This window comes from Apium graveolens, chromosome 7 (assembly GCF_009905375.1).
Source record: "Apium graveolens cultivar Ventura chromosome 7, ASM990537v1, whole genome shotgun sequence".
Taxonomy (NCBI): Eukaryota; Viridiplantae; Streptophyta; class Magnoliopsida; order Apiales; family Apiaceae; genus Apium; species Apium graveolens.
Window position 1 is genome coordinate 11,734,454 of NC_133653.1, and position 18,379 is coordinate 11,752,832.

The 18,379-nt window shown below is 35.1% G+C and overlaps 2 protein-coding genes across 3 annotated transcripts; one reads left to right on the forward strand and one right to left on the reverse strand.

Moving 5' to 3' along the window:
* Nucleotides 1-11,690: 11,690 nt before the first annotated feature.
* Nucleotides 11,691-14,974, forward strand: LOC141672772 (uncharacterized). Its single transcript, XM_074479434.1, has 6 exons — nucleotides 11,691-11,941; nucleotides 13,033-13,103; nucleotides 13,204-13,271; nucleotides 13,363-13,851; nucleotides 13,936-14,026; nucleotides 14,434-14,974. Exons 1-6 carry the CDS (start codon nucleotides 11,800-11,802, stop codon nucleotides 14,518-14,520), a joined length of 948 nt encoding a protein of 315 aa, XP_074335535.1. The 5' UTR covers nucleotides 11,691-11,799; the 3' UTR covers nucleotides 14,521-14,974.
* A 356-nt stretch (nucleotides 14,975-15,330) lies between these two features.
* Nucleotides 15,331-17,862, reverse strand: LOC141675255 (protein REVERSION-TO-ETHYLENE SENSITIVITY1). Of its 2 annotated transcripts, none has more exons than XM_074481967.1 (3): nucleotides 17,597-17,862; nucleotides 16,120-16,418; nucleotides 15,331-15,903 (listed from the first exon to the last, which is right to left on the reverse strand). In XM_074481967.1, exons 2-3 carry the CDS (start codon nucleotides 16,405-16,407, stop codon nucleotides 15,481-15,483), a joined length of 711 nt encoding a protein of 236 aa, XP_074338068.1. In that variant the 5' UTR covers nucleotides 16,408-16,418; nucleotides 17,597-17,862; the 3' UTR covers nucleotides 15,331-15,480. The 2 variants fall into 2 exon arrangements, with proteins under 2 accessions (XP_074338068.1, XP_074338069.1); XM_074481968.1 differs by lacking the exon at nucleotides 17,597-17,862 and adding an exon at nucleotides 17,425-17,557.
* Between the last annotated feature and the right edge of the window lie 517 nt (nucleotides 17,863-18,379).

Here is an 18,379-nt window from a genome sequence, read left to right on the forward strand (position 1 = left end):
TGATTACTTATCCAGTTGCCTTGATTCAAGGAAAAACCATTTCAGTTATCAAGAGACACAGGTTTAATTCAAAATTGAAACCGTTAGCACTGATTGAATTGTTTTTCACTGCAACATTAATATTCTGAAAATGAATCATGTTAAAAATGACCGAGATAATTTCGATGAATAAGTGCTGACAAAGAATCAGAACTTAAATAAAGACAAAATTTAAATGGTCATCAGAATATCAAGCAGGATTTAACAACACAGATAAAATAACTCAGAGACAAAATCTTGAAGTAAAAACAGTTTTCATTAATATATCAAGTCAATACATATATGAAATAGAAATTACATCAATACAAGATTTTCCCTAAGCTTCTAATCCTATCGTCAACAGCTTTAGTCTTAGCTAAGAAGCCTGACAAAGCTGAGGATGAAGAAGAACAGGAAGAAGACGAGATTAAGTCATCCTCCTCTTCCTATCTTCGACAAACAAGATAGCGAGTCGAATGATTCGCTCTTGCTGACGGATACGACGAAGGTGAAGGTCTCTTCGAACGGCCACCAGATCACGTTTGATAACCTCTGGAAATTGAATCCAGAGATTGTGAGGGATGTTGGTGATAGGGTAGGGAGTTGAAATTCCATTCAAAAAGACATGCACAGTCTCATCACCGTAATTGTAGAACCATCCAAATTCAGCCATTTGTGATAGTAAATGAAAAACAAGACTGAATTTGTGATACAAGTGTGATGAGAAGACTAATGTGAAGTGGTTGCATATATAGGCATGAGAATGCCAAGAGACACAAAGATATTGAATGCAGACAGGTAGAATTAATTCTACCTCGTCTCCCTAGACCTTGAAAAAGAATAACAGTCATTGAAAAAGGAATGTGCACATGTAACAAGAGTGAACTGTTCAAGGACGAGTGCCATTATGTTTTAACCATAGACTATTAATCTTCCACTTCAACATTTCGAAATTAATCTGAGACTGTTACCAAATTTTATTCACAGATAAGTCAAGTAAAGGGTTAGACTGAAAAATCAGAACTTAGACCTATACCAGAACTTAACAGTCATCAGAACATAATGTCTTAACTCGAACAAGGAATATCTATCTTAGTAAATACTCATACAAGTTCTTAGTTATGAACGTCAGAACTTAATCATCAGAACGTGTAACTAGAACTTGTCCTCAGAATTTGTGCAAAAGTGACACAATGACTGTTGATCTAAAATAACATAGACCACCACAGAAATTTCATCATTCATATGGAGTGATGTGTGTGTGCATTAAGCTAAATAACAGACAAAGAGTAAAGTCTGATCTACTTCAGTACATCTTAGAAATAAGTCATAATTAAAATTTTGCTAAAGAGCTGCCATTATCCTGAAACCTACTGATAAATGAGTTCATGCATGAGTTCACCTCTACTGTTTTTGTGCTAATTTTATGCATCTTTTGAAATTCTATTTTACAGAGGCTTCTCAGTGTAAGTGAGTCACGACTGTTTATCAGAATTTATGCTATTATCAGAGTATTTCTCCAGTAATCATAGAGTGTGAAAAGTCACCAAGAAAATATTTTGCTTTTCTAATGCATATTTACTTAATACCAGCAATGCACTTGGGTCGTCCCTTTCACATTTTTACTCTAGATCTCAAAGGAGTACCTGATATTATTCTTTGATTATTGTTCTTCTTCTTTTGATAAGTGAGGTTTATCAGCACTTAGTACATTCAGCAGTTTTACTAGAATCAGAACTTAAACAGATGAGTAGCATTATTCTAATTTGTGACTTAGTAATAAGATATACAAAGTAAACTTAACTAAGCTCAGTTATCAGAATTTGATTGTGTCATAAGATTTCCACAGAAATAATTACTTCTTTCATGGGATCATTTGTTTATTGAAGACTAGTAGGTCAGTATCTAGCACAGTTATCCTCATAGGATTGAATAGTTACTGAAACAGACATATCACTTATCAGAGTTTAGAAACATATATCAGACAACAGTCAGTACTTAAAGACATTTATCAATTAATGCACAGAATATACAAAGAGATTAATTCTGTAAATACTGATCATAAAGTCTGATAACATAGAACAAGTTTAAGCAGATTTAGAGAAAGAACCTGAAATCATTCCAAGTTCATTTACCAATTTTGAAAAGGTAGCTTCACACAGTGGTTTTGTGAAGATATCTGCTACTTGTTGATCTGTGGGAACAAAATGCAATTCCACTGTACCTTCATCCACATGTTCCCTGATGAAATGGTACCTGATGCTGATGTGCTTTGTCATAGAGTGTTGAACTGGATTACCTGTCATAGCAATAGCACTTTGATTATCACAGTAAATAGGGATTTTGAAATACGTTAACCCATAATCTAGTAACTGATTCTTCATCCAGAGAATCTGTGCACAGCAGCTTCCTGCAGCAATATACTCTGCTTCTGCAGTTGATGTGGAAATTGACTTTTGTTTCTTGCTATACCAAGAAACCAACCTGCCTCCAAGAAATTGGCAGCTACCACTTGTGCTTTTCCTGTCAATTTTGCAACCTGCAAAATCTGCATCTGAGTAACCTATTAATTTAAAATCTGATTCTCTAGGATACCATAATCCTAGATCAGCTGTTCCTTTAAGATACTTAAAGATTCTTTTTACAGCTGTTAAGTGAGGTTCTCTTGGATCTGCTTGAAATCTTGCACAAAGACAGGTAGCAAACATGATATCTGGTCTACTAGCAGTTAGATAGAGAAGTGAGCCAATCATACCTCTGTAATCAGTAATATCTACTGAATTACCAGTATCCTTATCCAGTTTTGTTGCAGTGGCCATGGGAGTGGATGCACTTGAACAGTCTTGCATTCCAAATTTTTTTCAGCAAGTTTCTGGTGTACTTAGATTGACAAATAAAAGTTCCTTCTTCACTCTGCTTGACTTGAAGGCCCAGAAAATAACTAAGTTCTCCCATCATACTCATCTGATATCTTGACTGCATTAGGTTGGCAAACTTTTTGCAAAGTTTGTCATTTGGAGACCCAAAAATAATATCATCAACATAAATCTGGATCAAAAGTAAGTCCTTGCCATGGTTGAGATAGAACAATGTTTTGTCAATAGTTCCTCTGTTGAATCCACTTTCCAGAAGAAACTGAGCTAAAGTCTCATACCATGCTCTAGGAGCTTGCTTAAGTCCATAAAGTGCTTTATCAAGCCTGTAGACATAATCTGGATGTTTGGAATCTACAAAGCCTGGAGGTTGTTCAACATATACTTCCTCTTCCAATTCTCCATTGAGAAAAGCACTTTTCACATCCATTTGAAAGACAGTAAACTTTTTGTGAGCAGCATAAGCCATGAATATCCTTATGGCTTCTAACCTAGCAACTGGAGCAAATGTTTCATCATAGTCAATTCCCTCATGTTGAGAATATCCTTTTGCAACCAGCCTTGCCTTGTTCCTTACAATTATGCCATCACTGTCAGTTTTGTTTCTGAATACCCACTTTGTACCAACAACCGATCTATTCTTGGGTCTTGGCACTAAGGTCCAGACTTTGTTTCTTTCAAATTCATTCAACTCTTCCTGCATTGCTTGCACCCAATCAGCATCTTGAAGAGCTTCTTCCACTTTCTTTGGCTCAGACTGAGAGAGAAAAGAATTGTAAAGACATTCATTCGAAGTACCTGTTCTAGTTCTGACACCTGCCTCAGGATTTCCAATTATTAAATCAGGTGTATGTGATTTTGTCCACTTCCTTGCAGATGGAAGATTTTCTCTAGAACTGGATGCTCCCCCATGATTCATGCTGTCTTCGGTTTCATTTTCTGATGCTCCCCCTGAAACTATGCTCTCTGAGTTGGATCCTTCAGTATTTAGATTTTCAGCACTGTCAGTACTTGGCTTATCAGAACTTGACGAATCAGAATTTGAAGAGCCAGATGTATGTTCTGATGCTTCTTGAGATGTGATAATATCTTGAGTATGCTCCCCCTGCATTGGTGCATCTTCCTTTGACGTAGTCACCACAGTTTCAATAACATCAGAGTTTAATCCATCAGAATTTACAGTATCAGGAGTTAGACTGTCAGGACTTGAGGTATCAGAATATGAATCTTCATTTTCAAATCTCAGCTTATCATGATCAATGCAATCTTCAAGTCCAGTGATCTTCTTGTCATCAAAAGAGACATTGATAGATTTCATGACCACTTTTGTTCTCAAATTATAGACTCTGAAGGCTTTTGTAGAAAGTGGATATCCTACAAAGATTCCCTCATCAGCTTTTAGATCAAACTTGGATAGCTGTTCAGGATGAGTCTTGAGAACAAAACACTTACATCCAAATACATGAAAGTATTTGAGATTTGGCTTTTTGTTCTTCACCATCTCATATGGTGTTTTTCCATGCTTGTTAATGAGTGTTGCATTTTGAGTAAAACAAGCAGTCTGCACAGCTTCAGCCCAGAAATAGGTTGGAAGCTTTGCTTCTTCAAGCATTGTTCGTGCAGCTTCAATTAGAGTTCTATTCTTCCTTTCAACAACTCCATTTTGCTGTGGAGTTCCAGGTTCAGAAAATTCCTGCTTTATTCCATGATTTTTGCAGAACTCTTCCATTATCAAATTCTTGAATTCAGTGCCATTATCACTCCTCAAAATTTTCACAGAATCTTTGATCAATTTATCCAGATGTTTGACATGATCAATCAGGATAGATGCAGTTTCACTTTTTGTGTGCAAGAAATACACCCATGTGTATCTGGTGAACTCATCTACTATGACCAACGCATATTTCTTCTTTGCAATAGACATGACATTCACTGGACCAAATAGATCAACATGAAGTAGATAATAAGGCTCAAGAATTGATGATTCAGTCTTGCTCTTGAACGAAGATTTTCTTTGTTTAGCCTTCTGACATGAGTCACAAAGACCATCAGGAACAAACACTGATTTTGGCAGTCCTCTCACAAGATCTTTCTTGATCAGTTCATTTATCTTGTTGAAGTTTAAATGAGAGAGTTTCTTGTGCCAATTCCAGCTTTCTTCAGTTGAGGCTCTACTCACTAAACAGATTGCAGAACCATCAGAACTTGTTGAAAGCTTAGCTTCATAAATGTTACCACGCCTGAATCCCTTCAGAACAATTTTTCCTTTAGATTTACTAACTATTTCACAATGTTCTGCAAAGAAATCAACATGATAACCTCTGTCACAGATTTGACTTATACTCAGTAAGTTGTGTTTAAGTCCTGAGACCAGAGCTACATCTTTAATAATGACATTCCCAAGATTGATATTGCCATATCCCAAAGTTTTTCCAATGTTGCCATCTCCATAAGAAACACTTGGGCCAGCTTTCTCCACAAAGTCTGATAGCAGGGCCTTATTTCCAGTCATATGTCCTGAACATCCACTGTCCAGAACTAAAATATTTTTCCTGTTGCCCTGCAATCAAAAAGACCACTAATTATTAGTTTTAAGGACCCAGACTTGCTTGGATCCTTTGGCCTTTTTAGGTTTGTTAACATTTGCAGCGGATTTAACATCAGATTTTATGTTAACAGTTTTCTTATCAGAACTTATACTAGAAGGAACAACAGAAACTTTCTTTAAAGAAGGTTTTATTTGATAATAATCATAGTACAAACTATGATATTCCTTACAAGTATAAATGGAATGCCATAAACTACCACAATGAAAACAAGGATTTTGTGGTTTGTATCTAACAGACTGACTTTTAACTCCTGACTTTGTAGATAAGGAGTTAATATTCTTATTCTTCCTGCAAAAAGAAGCCAGATGGTTAGAACTTCCACAGTTATGACATGCTTTCCTAGGAGCATCAGGAACAGATTTATAGTTATTGCTTTTATTCACACCTTCCTTTCCATTCCTGTTTTTCCTAGGTGATTTTACCTTGTTTGTATTCTTAACATCTTTCAACTTATGCTTAAGCTGCTTCTTTGTCATTAAGCCTATGTTAACTTCAGCTGTCTTTTCCTGTTTTAGTTTGTCAGAAGCTAATTCCTTTTTAACTTCTGATTTCTCATTTTCGGATTTTTCAGTTACAAACTTAACAGGTTTTAACTTCGGCTTTTGCTTATCAACAGGCTTAATTTCTACAGTTCCTTTTTTATTTTCTCCATAGCCTAAGCCCTCTTTCCAGTTTCCACTGCTTAGCAAATTTTGAGTTGTTTTGCCAGAGTTAGTCCAAGTTCTGATAATCTCTCTCTCCTTTTCTAACTCAGTTTTTAGAGATTCATTCATTTTTAGCACTTCATCCCTAACATAAAAAGCATCATCTCTATCCTGCTGAGTTTGATGAAACATGACTAACTCTTTTTCTAAGAAATCATTTCTTTTCCTAAAAGCAAGATTTTCAGAAGTTAATATTTCACATGTTAAAGTTTGATCTCTATAACTAACAAACATGGTTTTAAGATATCTTCTCAACTCATTAATATCATCAGTATGAAAAGCATAAGTAGTCTGAGGTACCTTTGTTTCAGCAGCTTCAGAACTGCTCTCAGAACTTGATTTATCAGCATTTGCCATCAATGCATAGTTCTCCTCACTTTCAGAGTCTGAGGTGTCTGTCCAGCTTTTCTGCTTTGTGACAAGAGCTTTGCCTTTGTCATTCTTGGTCTTCTTGCAATCAGGAGATATGTGGCCTTTCTCACCACAATTATAACATTTAACATTAGCGTAATCTCCTCTGTCAGACTTTCCTCCTCTTCCTTCAGATCTTCTGAAATTCTTCTTATCAGAACTTATGCCTTTCCTGGAAAACTTCTTTCCCTTCCTGAACTTCCTGTATGCAATCTTTGTGATTCCTTTCACCATAAGAGCACACAGCTTCATCATCTCCTCATCAGCATCAGTTTCAGGCAAGCTTTCAGAATCTGAGTCATCATCACTCTCAGAACTTGATGACTCAGTATCAGATTTTATGATAAGAGCTTTACCCTTATCTTTCTTTGAGGAAGGTGGTTTGGGGGATTCCTCTTCAACCTTGAGAGCAACTGTCCTTGACTTTCCTCCTTTCCTCTTGCTTCTTTGTTCCATCTCAAGTTCATGAGTCTTGAGCATTCCATAGATTTCATCAAGAGTTGTTTCATCAAGATTGTAGTTGTCTCTTATTGTTGTTGCCTTCAAATCCCAACATTCAGGAAGAGCTAACAGGAATTTGAGGTTTGTATCTTCAAGATCATACTCCTTATTTACTAATGACAAGCCATTCAAGAGTTTGACAAATCTATCATATACATCAGTCAATGACTCATTAGTCCTAGAGTCAAAGTGTTCATACTCTTGAGTGAGTATTGTCTTCCTGTTCTTCTTAACTGTTTCAGTTCCTTGACACCTTGTCTCCAGTGCATCCCATATCTCCTTAGCAGTCTTGCAGTTGATTACCCTGTTTGACATTACATTATCAATGGCACTATGCAATAAGTGACGTACCTTGGCATCCTTAGCAATAGATGCTATATCTTCAGCAGTGTAATCATTCTTTTCCTTTGGTACGGTCATTGCTGCTTCACCTGCAACTACAACAGCGAGCTTGGTAGGTTTGTGAGGCCCTTCCTTGATTCTATCAAGGTATTCTGGATCTGTTGCTTCCAGAAACATGGTCATCCTTACCTTCCATATGGGATATTCAGATGGTCTCAATATGGGAACTCTGATAGTCTCATATCGACTCTGAGTTGATGTCTTTGATGATTCCTCAGTTTTGGTAGGCTTAGTTGGAGTTTCTGTGTCAGACATGATTGTGTTTGGATCTTTAACTGTATGTGTGTTAACAGATAGCTCTGATACCACTTGTTAGGTCACACTTTCACTGTAGAGGGGGTGAATACAGTGTTTATTACAATCAAATCAAACTTCAAAAACTTATGTAACAGAAAACAAACTTTATTTAAACAATAAACTCTGTTACAATCTGGAACTGTTATCTCTCAGTGATGAACAAAATATCACGAGAGCTGCTAGGGTTATAATAAATAATATTCTCGATAATGATAACACTTATAGTGTAAACCCTATGTCTGTGTTTATATACTACACAGTTACAAGATAATCGCTAATTGATATGGAATATAATTCTGCTTCCTAAAATATATCAATCAGATATCTTCTATTCCAAGTATTCCATTCTTCACGGAATTCCTTCTTCATGCATATCTCTTCTTATGTTTATCTTGATCTTCTTAACTTTAATCAGCTACTGTCCTTATCTGATCGTCCTTCAGCACTTAAGTTCTGATATCTATCTCCTGATAACATAAGTACTGATATCCCTTAAGTTCTGACTTCCAGTATAAGTACTGATCAGTTAAGTACTGATTTGTTCTGTTCAAATAAGATCTGAAATCTAAACATAAAACATATTAGCCATGACATTATCAAATATATCTAACAGTAGAAGAAAACTAGCTTTCCCAAAACCTTCTATTATATTTGATATACCCGATACCGTCCAGACATGTGAGTTGGTTTTAGTCAACTGTGAGAAGTATTTCTGACTCTGTAAAATAGTGTGTGTGGTTGTGCAGTCAACAATGCATATATCTTCCATCTCTATACATATATAAACGAAAAATATCTTTATTAAAAATACACCGAGTACATAGAACAACAACATGAAACAAGTACATAAAATGAGTACATAATGGAAATAAGTAAAACACAAAGGAAATAAGTAAAGTAAGACAATACATATGAAGTCTAGTCGTCTAAACCATAATAAAGATTAGCACCAGTGTCTATTTCATTTAAGGCCTTATTGACTGGTTCATTAACTAGATTATAATTAGCGAAGTTGGTTTTTACTATCTTTCCATTATTCCTTTTGGATGACTCGTAGAGATCAACAAGATGTTTGGGTGTGCGACAAGTACGTTGTCAGTGCCCCTCAGATCCGCACCTATGACATATGTCTCAGTTCTCTCCTTCTTGGGGTGCCTTTCTTTTATTTGGCACTTCACGTTGCCATTTCTGGTGGCCAGAGTTGTAACCATCATGTTGCCACTTCAGGTGGCCAGAATGATATTGATTGCGAAACCGACCACGGAAATTTCCACGTCCACGGTTTCGTCCATAACCCCGTCCTCCTCTATGCCCTTTCCCACATTCATTCTTCAGGAATGACGTGTTATGTACTTCAGGTAACTGGGCAGAACCTGTGGGACGTATCTAATGATTTTTCAGTAGCAACTCATTATTCTTTTCAGCTACAAGAAGGAGAGATATCAGCTCGCCATATTTCTGAAAATTCCGCTCCTTATATTGTTGAGCCAGGATCATAGTGTTGGGGTGAAAGGTTGAGAGGGTCTTTTCAATCATTTCAGCATCAGTAATATTTTCACCACATAAAATTAATTTTGAGTTTATCTTGAAAAGAGCAGAATTATATTCAGCTACAGATTTGAAATCCTGTAACATCAAATTAATCCAGTCATATCGGGCAGATGGCAAGTGAACAAGTTTCTGGTGATCAAATCTATCCTTGAGAATATTCCAAAGGGTGAGTGGATTTTTGATAGTGAGGTATTCAGATTTTAGATCTTCGTGGATGTGATGCCTAAGAAAGATAATTGCTTTTGCATTTTGTTCAACAATTGGGATTTTTTTCGGGTCAATAGTATCTTTTAGGCCATTAGCACTAAGGTGTAATTCCGCATCAAGGACCCATGATACATCCAAGGCAACAAACTCTAATTTTGCAAGATTCACCATTCTGAATAGATTTTAAATAAGATATAATATGTCACATAATATTTAAACAGGCGGGTTGAAATAATAACTTTATACAAAAGTTACGATGGCATAGCCGGCCCAAAAATTTTTGATTATTACTTGACGGCAACGCCATCTTTATAATAGTATTACTTGACGACAGAGCCATCTTTATAGTATTATTTGACGGCATAGTCATCTTTATAGATTTCAATCAGTAACATAAATAAATATGTAATAATAATTAGAATAAAATGAATAAAAGAAATCATACCTCTTTTATGAAATAGTTTTAGTTGATAGAGATTCGTGAGTCAGAATAAGTCGTAGCTCTTTCGAGAATAAAGTTTCAGTTGGCAGAGACTCGTGGGTCAGAATAAGTTGTAGCTCTTTCGAGAATAAAGTTTCAGTTGACAGGGACTCGTGCTGATAACGTGTTATAAACCTTGACTGGAAATATTAGTCATGTTTAATGTAGAGGAAGTATAGGAGAATAGATGATATGGAGAGAAAGTTGTATCTCATTTCATTAGCTAAATGAGCTATTTATAGCAGTTGGTTTACAAGTCTTACTAAGTAAGTTATTCAAATCTTCTTCACTAAGTATTGCAAGTCTTTCTCGATAAGTTTTACAAGTCTTTCTGATTAAGTTTATTTCTTAAGAAGCTGTGTGAGTCTTCCTCTGCAAGATTTGAGAGACTTCCTCGATACGTTTTGACAATCACTTTATATTTATTCAAATATTTTAACATATCTCTGTTTTTTGTTTTTACTGTTAATTAGATTTTAGAAAATGTTATTATTCTAAAAAAATCGCAAATACTAATACATATTTGAAAATATTTCTGATAATAATATGGGTCTTCATATGTATATATATACTAGTATATAACCTGTGCTTCACACGGTTATTTTTATCATTATATATTGTAAATTCTAATTTTAATATGTTGTTGGTAGGATTAGAACCTTATACCTCTTAAATAATACTAATTTTTTTTATAATTTTAATATATTGATGGCAGGATTCGAACCTTATTGCTCTTAAATAATACTAATTCTTAAGAATAAATCTAACGGTTCTCGTCGATTTGATCTGAAGGCTCTGGATTGAGGGATCAATGACCAGCAACCACCAACAACCAAATTTTTATTGTTTCGTCTTTAATATAATAGTATAGATATTCAGTTATTCACGCACAAATCAAAATTTATCGCTCGTTATCCACGCGACTCGTAAAAAAAATAGAATTTTTTAAAATACCTAAAACTGCTCTTATATTGGTCTTCTTTCTGCCAAACTATAACAATTTTCATCATTTTTATGACATGATATTTTCATAAACCATTTTTCACATCTGAAAGCTCGAATTAATATTAACATCTTAGAATGTTGGACCGTAAGCGAGCTAAACTATTTGTGCGCTATTCGAGCTCGGCTAATAAAGAATTCGAATTCGACTCGAAAATAATCGATCAGAGCTCAAACTCGAACATTTCAAATTTTTTACCAAACGGAGCATGGGCTTCAAATTTACTCAAACTCGTAGCATTCGCGAGTCTTATCGAGCCTCTATTATCTTTAATTTTTTTATTGTAAATATATTCTTATATAAGTATTTAAATTTTTTTATAGATTATTTATTTTTTATCGAATCGAACTCGAGGCGAACCGATTGTATTTCGAGTTTTTGTTAATAATTAGTGAAATTAATTTGAGTTTTCGAGACGAACTCGAGCTTACCGAACTTTTTATGAACCGAATTTCGAACTTAAAATTAAAGTATCGGTCGAGTTCGAACTTGAACTCGAAAGTTCGAGTTCAAACTATTCTAATTGAGTTCGATCCGAGGCTGACAATTAGTTTTTAAAAAAAAGAAGAGAATAGACCAGAATTTAGAGATCAAAATGCAATTAGTTTTTAAAACAATCCAAAAAACAGCTTATAAATATTGAAAAAAAACAAAAAGCTACGCCAACTTAAATTGCAAAGCAGTACAAGAAGAAACTCTACTCGTTGCTGCTGATAGTGAATTAAAAATTCGAAACTAGAAAATGGCAGACAAGGCAAGCAGAGGGCTGGTGATTTACGGAGATGGGCTGGCCCGTTTAGTTGACCCGACCCATACCCATATCCACAAGCTTGCTTCTTTATCTTGCTGTGGCTTCTTATCTCTCCCGCACTCCCCTTCTTCAGGTTTATTCATTCTCTTATCATTTTAAGTTGTGTATATAATCTTGAATTTGTAATTAATGATAGTGGATTCAGTCTTGTTACACCCATGATTTGTTTCTTGTTTTTCGAGTATTGAAAAGGGATAAAAATTGTATCTTGATTTTGTTTAGACTTGAAATTGATTTGTGATCATGAATTGTGTGGTGTTTGTCAGTTGATGTTTGTGTGAATGTTGATGAATTATGTGAAATGTGATATGTTTCGATTGATGCGAGGCTTATGTATTGCTTTAGATTTGATGTTTAATGTTGTGTGTAATTCAAAATGGCCTTTAGATTGATTACTACTTCCTGCTAATTGTTGTGTTTAATTTGACATTGTAAAAGGTTTAGTTCCGTCTTTGTAGACTTGCATTTATGGTGGTTTTAGTGTCGAAATGTTAAGCTTGTAGCTGTTTGGGTTGAGCCAAGGAACTGCGGTAGTGCTTGTAATAGCAGTTAAGGACATATAAAAAAAGGTTGTTTCTATGTTGTCATGTATAATTGTGATCTATATTCTATTAGAGACATAATTACAGATTAATTATGTAGTCTTGTTCACCATTGTCATTGGCTTCTTTTCATCACTCATATTAATCGAGGTCTTATGAATACCCTTCATAATTCTATTTCTTCCTTAATTGTATTGTTTGGTTGCTCCATTTAATTGTGCGGAGTGGAGGGAAAATAATGGAACATATGAAGAAAATTTAGAGTGGAAGAGAAGGATAAGCAGGGTCTGTATTAAAAGTCAGTGTTTATGTTTTACATGATGAATTTGTTAAGGGTCTGGAGAGGGTGAAGGAGAATATACATGCATATAATAGCTTAAATTACATTCATTCCTTTTAACCAAAGAGATACGAATTTTGTATCATCTTCCAACCTTAAAAGCTCATAATTTTTAACTCAAGTAGATTGTCTCACGGGTTTAAAAGCACCTTTAGTTTTTGTGAAGGTGATTGATTTGAACTGGAGAATGCTTTGTCCCTCCAGGCATCTATCCATTGCAATAAATGTTAACACTTACATATATCATCTATTATATCCAAGTTACATATAAAAAAATTGCAGAGAGCGAGGATGCAAGAGTAATGAGAGAGTTTGCCCAGCTGCTTGATGTAGGTGACACTTGCATGGATATGGTGAGATTCTTATATACTTTAATGACAATTTCATCTTGCATTCATTTATAATGGCCTTTATTCTTCATTTTGACATGTTGGCTTTTTAACTCATTTGCAGAGTGGGGAAGGTACCACGAATGATGTAACATCTGAAAATTTGTCCTCCGTGAAGAGCATATCTGATAGGTTCAACTGCTGTGGTTTTTATGCGTTTAGAATTGGAATCTATTTATATGCTATTTGTGATTCAACAATAAAAAAAATTGCTTTGCTTCAGGTTTATGGGAATGAGAGCAGCTATGCTTACGGACAGTACAAGTCTGAAATCCTTTGGAGGCAAATATGGGCTATCGGTGTTGCAGTTGCAAGATTTAATTGATAAAAATAAAGCATCTACCCAGCCATCCCATGATGTCTTAGCTTCAGAATTGCTGAAGTTGCTTGGATTTCAAGAAGGAAAGGTTTTAGACGCTAGTCCATTCGACTTGGTTTTTCTTCACATTGGAACTTACAAGGAGATGTTCGGTCAAAAAGACATCGAATTTCTAAATTCTTTGCTTGGTGGACTAATGCAAATAGCCCCACTTGGATCTGACATAGGCTCTCGTTTGCACTTGTCTCTTGTATTGGGCTACGGGGATATCTCGCAGGATGATCCTAATCTATCTGTTTCAGTGACTAATCAAAGTTCCAACTCTAAGTTTTCATCACTTTTCCCTCGTCAGAGTTATAGTTTAAAAGGAATGGATCTTCGTACAGATGTTAGGTAAGTTGGGAACTTACTTCTTCAACCAATTTAGTTGCAATGAAGTAATCCTATTTTCACTCTTGTTTGTTCCTTCTTTTGCAGGCCTCATTGTCCATTATTAATGGCTCAATGGCAGAGTGGTGTTACTCGCAAGGACACTGTAAAGAATTTCTTTTTTCAAGAACTCAAAGAGGTACGAATTCAATTATTATCAGATCTCTGACCAGTTTGAGATGAGGCCAGGCATGAAAATTTCGAACACATCTTCCTCTAGTAACATAGCATATTTCTTTACTGATTATTTTTGTATTTTTTTTTTAAATTCTGCTGCGTCCAATAGATATCTTTTTTCACCCAGTTGCTCTAGTTCAGCAAAACTTGTTGCATATCTATCTTTTGACCATTAAGAGTTTATCTTAATATTCATGTTAGTTTAACCACCTGATGTAGATCTTGCACTTTCAAATCGTGTATCTGATAGAACATTCTGAAATCATTAGGTATCTAAATTCAATCTGCTCTTTCGAGTTTCCTTGCGAGTGGTGGTTGTCTGTTTTACTTGTTCCAATTTAGACAATTTAGTTTTCTTCCTTTATGCAGCATTGTGGAAACCTCACAGTCCCTGCGGATAGATTTCTACATGAAGTTGCATTCAAGCTTTGGAAGGCCCCAAAATATGGGGCCTGAGGAGATATTCACCGGAAGTACTGGAAAAAAATAGAACGTGTCTCAACTGTATAATCAGGAAAGAAGTAACCATTCTGTGATCAACTTGCCAGCATTTAATTTGATCACAAGTTGCAAGTCTGGACAGTTAATAAAACTTGTAGTGGAACATCTACAACAAGGACGCATTGCATCATTTCTTCAACATGGGATATTTGGAACTATATTGCAGTCAGGATGCTGACCACCTGGATGGCCTTATAGTTCTTTCACCTCCTAATAAACCTTATGTAGCTTTTGTGCAATTGTAAACAAACATCTCATTTTCTCTTGTTGTTTGTTTGAAGTTGAAAATCGCATGATAAGCAATAAGCAATATTCAGTGACTGCGACAGAATGCAGGAATTTTGTTTGTTTATAATCCCTGTATAATAGTGATGCAATAATGTTGGCCAAAATTGTATTGTTGTTTTTATATACTCTACTTGAATTTGACAGAATTTGACAGTGCTTAAATAAAGTTTCATGTTTTACCAATTTCTTGTATCGTCAAGATAGTTGTTTGCCCTGTTTTCTTATACTATAAAAGTTGCATTAGAGGACAGTGATTATTCAGGCCTCGGTGTTTTCATATTTGTTTAAACCAAAAAATTAGGGTAATACCAAAAACTCTTGTTTGAACTTGACTAGTAAAATGGTTTCAGACGAATCAGCCACGGATAGTGTGATTCGAATTACACAATCTCAGAAAGAAGAAAGCTCATTAACGAACAGATACAAAGTCAATTTAAGCAATTAACATGGCAAAAGAACTGTATAAATGCATGAACAGATATCAAGCCAGTTCAGTAATCAACATGACTAAAGAAGTGTTAACTTTCATCAATAAAGTCTTATGTAACCAGTGGTCTGCCATGAGAATGCTCTTACTATGATCAATATTTCTGTTTCCATCAGTTTAAGCATTAACAAATCAAGATTCTAGCATTCAAAGAGACTTTTAACATAATAAGTACCCAAAACAAACCAACACATAAGGAGTACAGAGAATGATATCAGCCCTATCAAGAAAGGCCATCCAACCACACTAATCCCCAGGCAAAGCATCAATAAAACGGGGAAGAATGATCTTGCGACCGATAAAGTGTCTACCCACTGCCCCTTACACAATATGAGAGCCGCTACATTAATCATGTTCCAACTTAATGAATCATCGTAACAAAGCCGATTTAGACAAGTGGCAACAAATGAATAGCAATTACACGTGAAGAGGTTATAAGATTTGTGCTCAAACTGGCGAACACTTGTTTGAATGGCATCGTCCCAAGTCATTGTACTTCCGTATTGTGTGTGGTTGTAACGATGCTTGCATGTATGAGCAGCAAGATTTGGAGGGAAGCAGCACTAAATCGAAAATAAAAACAAATTATTTGTCAGCTATATTTCAAACAAACAAACAAAATGGCGCATATAAGAAAATACAGTGATTATGCTATACGTGCAGTATCTACTGCTGACCCAAAGCATACACTAAGATAGACTAGATAGTAGCTAGGGAGAGAGGTGTTGCACACAATAAACAAATGGCGAATTATCCGGGCTAAGATCATCAAAGCCTACCTTCTCTCTGTCAAGTTGAATATATCTTGCTACAGCACCGTATGCAAAGTCATCAACATTAAGAAGGTTTGATCCAGAAAAATCTATGATAGATCCATCTTCCTTGCATATGCCAACATGTCCAATAAATGGTGCCAACCATGAAACTACTGGCAGAGGAGTCCATACTAAACAACAAGGGAACTTGGCATTCTTCGGATTAATTTCGTCAACTGGCCAGAATTCGTGACGAACTGCAAGTACTGAACTTTCATCTCCAATGCCAAAAGTAGGTTTTAGGTCCATCATAAAAAGTCTCCCTGAAGACAAAAGGAAGTGCCCAATTTTGCGTTACAAAACATGTTCAATTCAGATAACATTATCTGCCATTATAATTTAGGTGCACAATACATGCCGACTTGTTTTCTTTCCCCACTAACTATGCACAAACCAACTTTTGTTCTATAAAATGATAGATTTCAGCAAAACTCTGATTTCCCATCCCATTAGCATCCAAAAATAATATACATAATAATTATAAGAAAAAGCATCCAGGTCATCAATCATATTCAGCTACTAAAAATTCCATAAATCAGAATACTAAAGTATGATCATAACCACAAGATGAGATATATGATATTGTAAATAAAAACAAATGCTGTCCATTTTGACTATAATCACATAATTTTCCTTCACTCATTGCTAAGGAGTTGTATATGATAACATATTCACCGTGCATTGGTGTGCAAGTGTGACCAGATGCCCCAATAGACTACAACATAAACTTTTTTTAACCAAGGCTTAGCCCTAGTAGATATCCCTCACTACTGGTAACCGATAGATGTTTCGACTCCCAGTAGGGAAAATGCAGCATAATTACATAACAATAACCATGGTACCCAAGCCAGTAAGCCACCTCTAGTTTTGTGGCATCACAAAGAAACAATCTGCAAACCTCATCCAACAGAAGTCTAAGCATCCCCCATTCCCCCTACATACTTAACTAATGCAACTACAAACCTAGTCCAAAAGCTATAAACTTTACTTGTCTTCTTATTTCTTAACCAAAAAAGTAATTCAGGGAAATTATCAATGCAATTTCAATCTTTCATAACTGAGCAACCAAATCTAGACTATCTAGTCACCAAATCCCATATCAAGAATCATTAAAAAAAACCCAAAATTATAATCTAATCAAAAAGCAAGAAAATAAATCACATCCACTAGATTCGCAAGAGGCCAAGTACAAATCAAGAACAGTAAAAAAGTAAAGTAACACAAAGGGTCATCTTGTATAAATTTCTTTCACAATTTTAGCAAACATACCCAAAAAAGCAATCTTTAATCTTTAAAAACTGCAGGGTTGACATAAAACATATTCACACAATACCCAGTTCACATATAAAGATTTAATCAAAGCTAGAGATCTAAGCAACTAAAACACACACAAACACACACACAACTTGAATAAAAAAAGATGTACAAAAGTGATGCATACCAGTGAGAAGAAGTGATGCAGAGGAGTAGAAAATGGATGAGGATGTTGAAGGCAATAATAAATAAAGAGGTGGGTAAAGAAAAGCAAGGGTAATTAAATTAAATTAATTAAATAAGGGGAGAGAAATCAGAAATGCATGCACTGTATTAATTGAGTTATGTTTAGTTTAAGAGAGTTAATGTCTTAAAAGTTAGATTTTGTTAAGCCTTCAGTGTTGATATCTTGGTTGGGCCAGATACAGAAATTAGATGGCTAGAACTAGACAGCAGAAGGTGCATGAACCTCTGTGCCGTATGTGTGTACATGTAAAGGGGTATACAGTATACTCATGGGCCCCACCCTTTACAATACATGCTGGTTCAATTTTGAAATGAAAAAATACTAACTATTTGACATATCATTATTTGGTAACTTTCGAGAACTGATATAGAAACTTTCAAATTTCAAATTGAAAGGTCACATTACCTATTATTTTTTTATCATTTTGAATAGTTAAATTAATAAGTTATAGCCATAATTATAAAAATCGCCGATTATGACGATTAATCGACGAATTAATCAAAATAAGGTTAACTGCAATGTTTAGTGGCTCATGTTTGTGTTGTATAATGTACTTGGGAGTTTTATGTTTATTAAATTTTGGCTTATTTTATTATTTCATGCATATATATAATTCAATATTAAATTTAATAAATTATATAATCGATTATTGTGCTAATTAATCACTTGGATTAATTCTCGATTTATCGATTAATCCCTAATCAATATTTCTGCCGATAAATT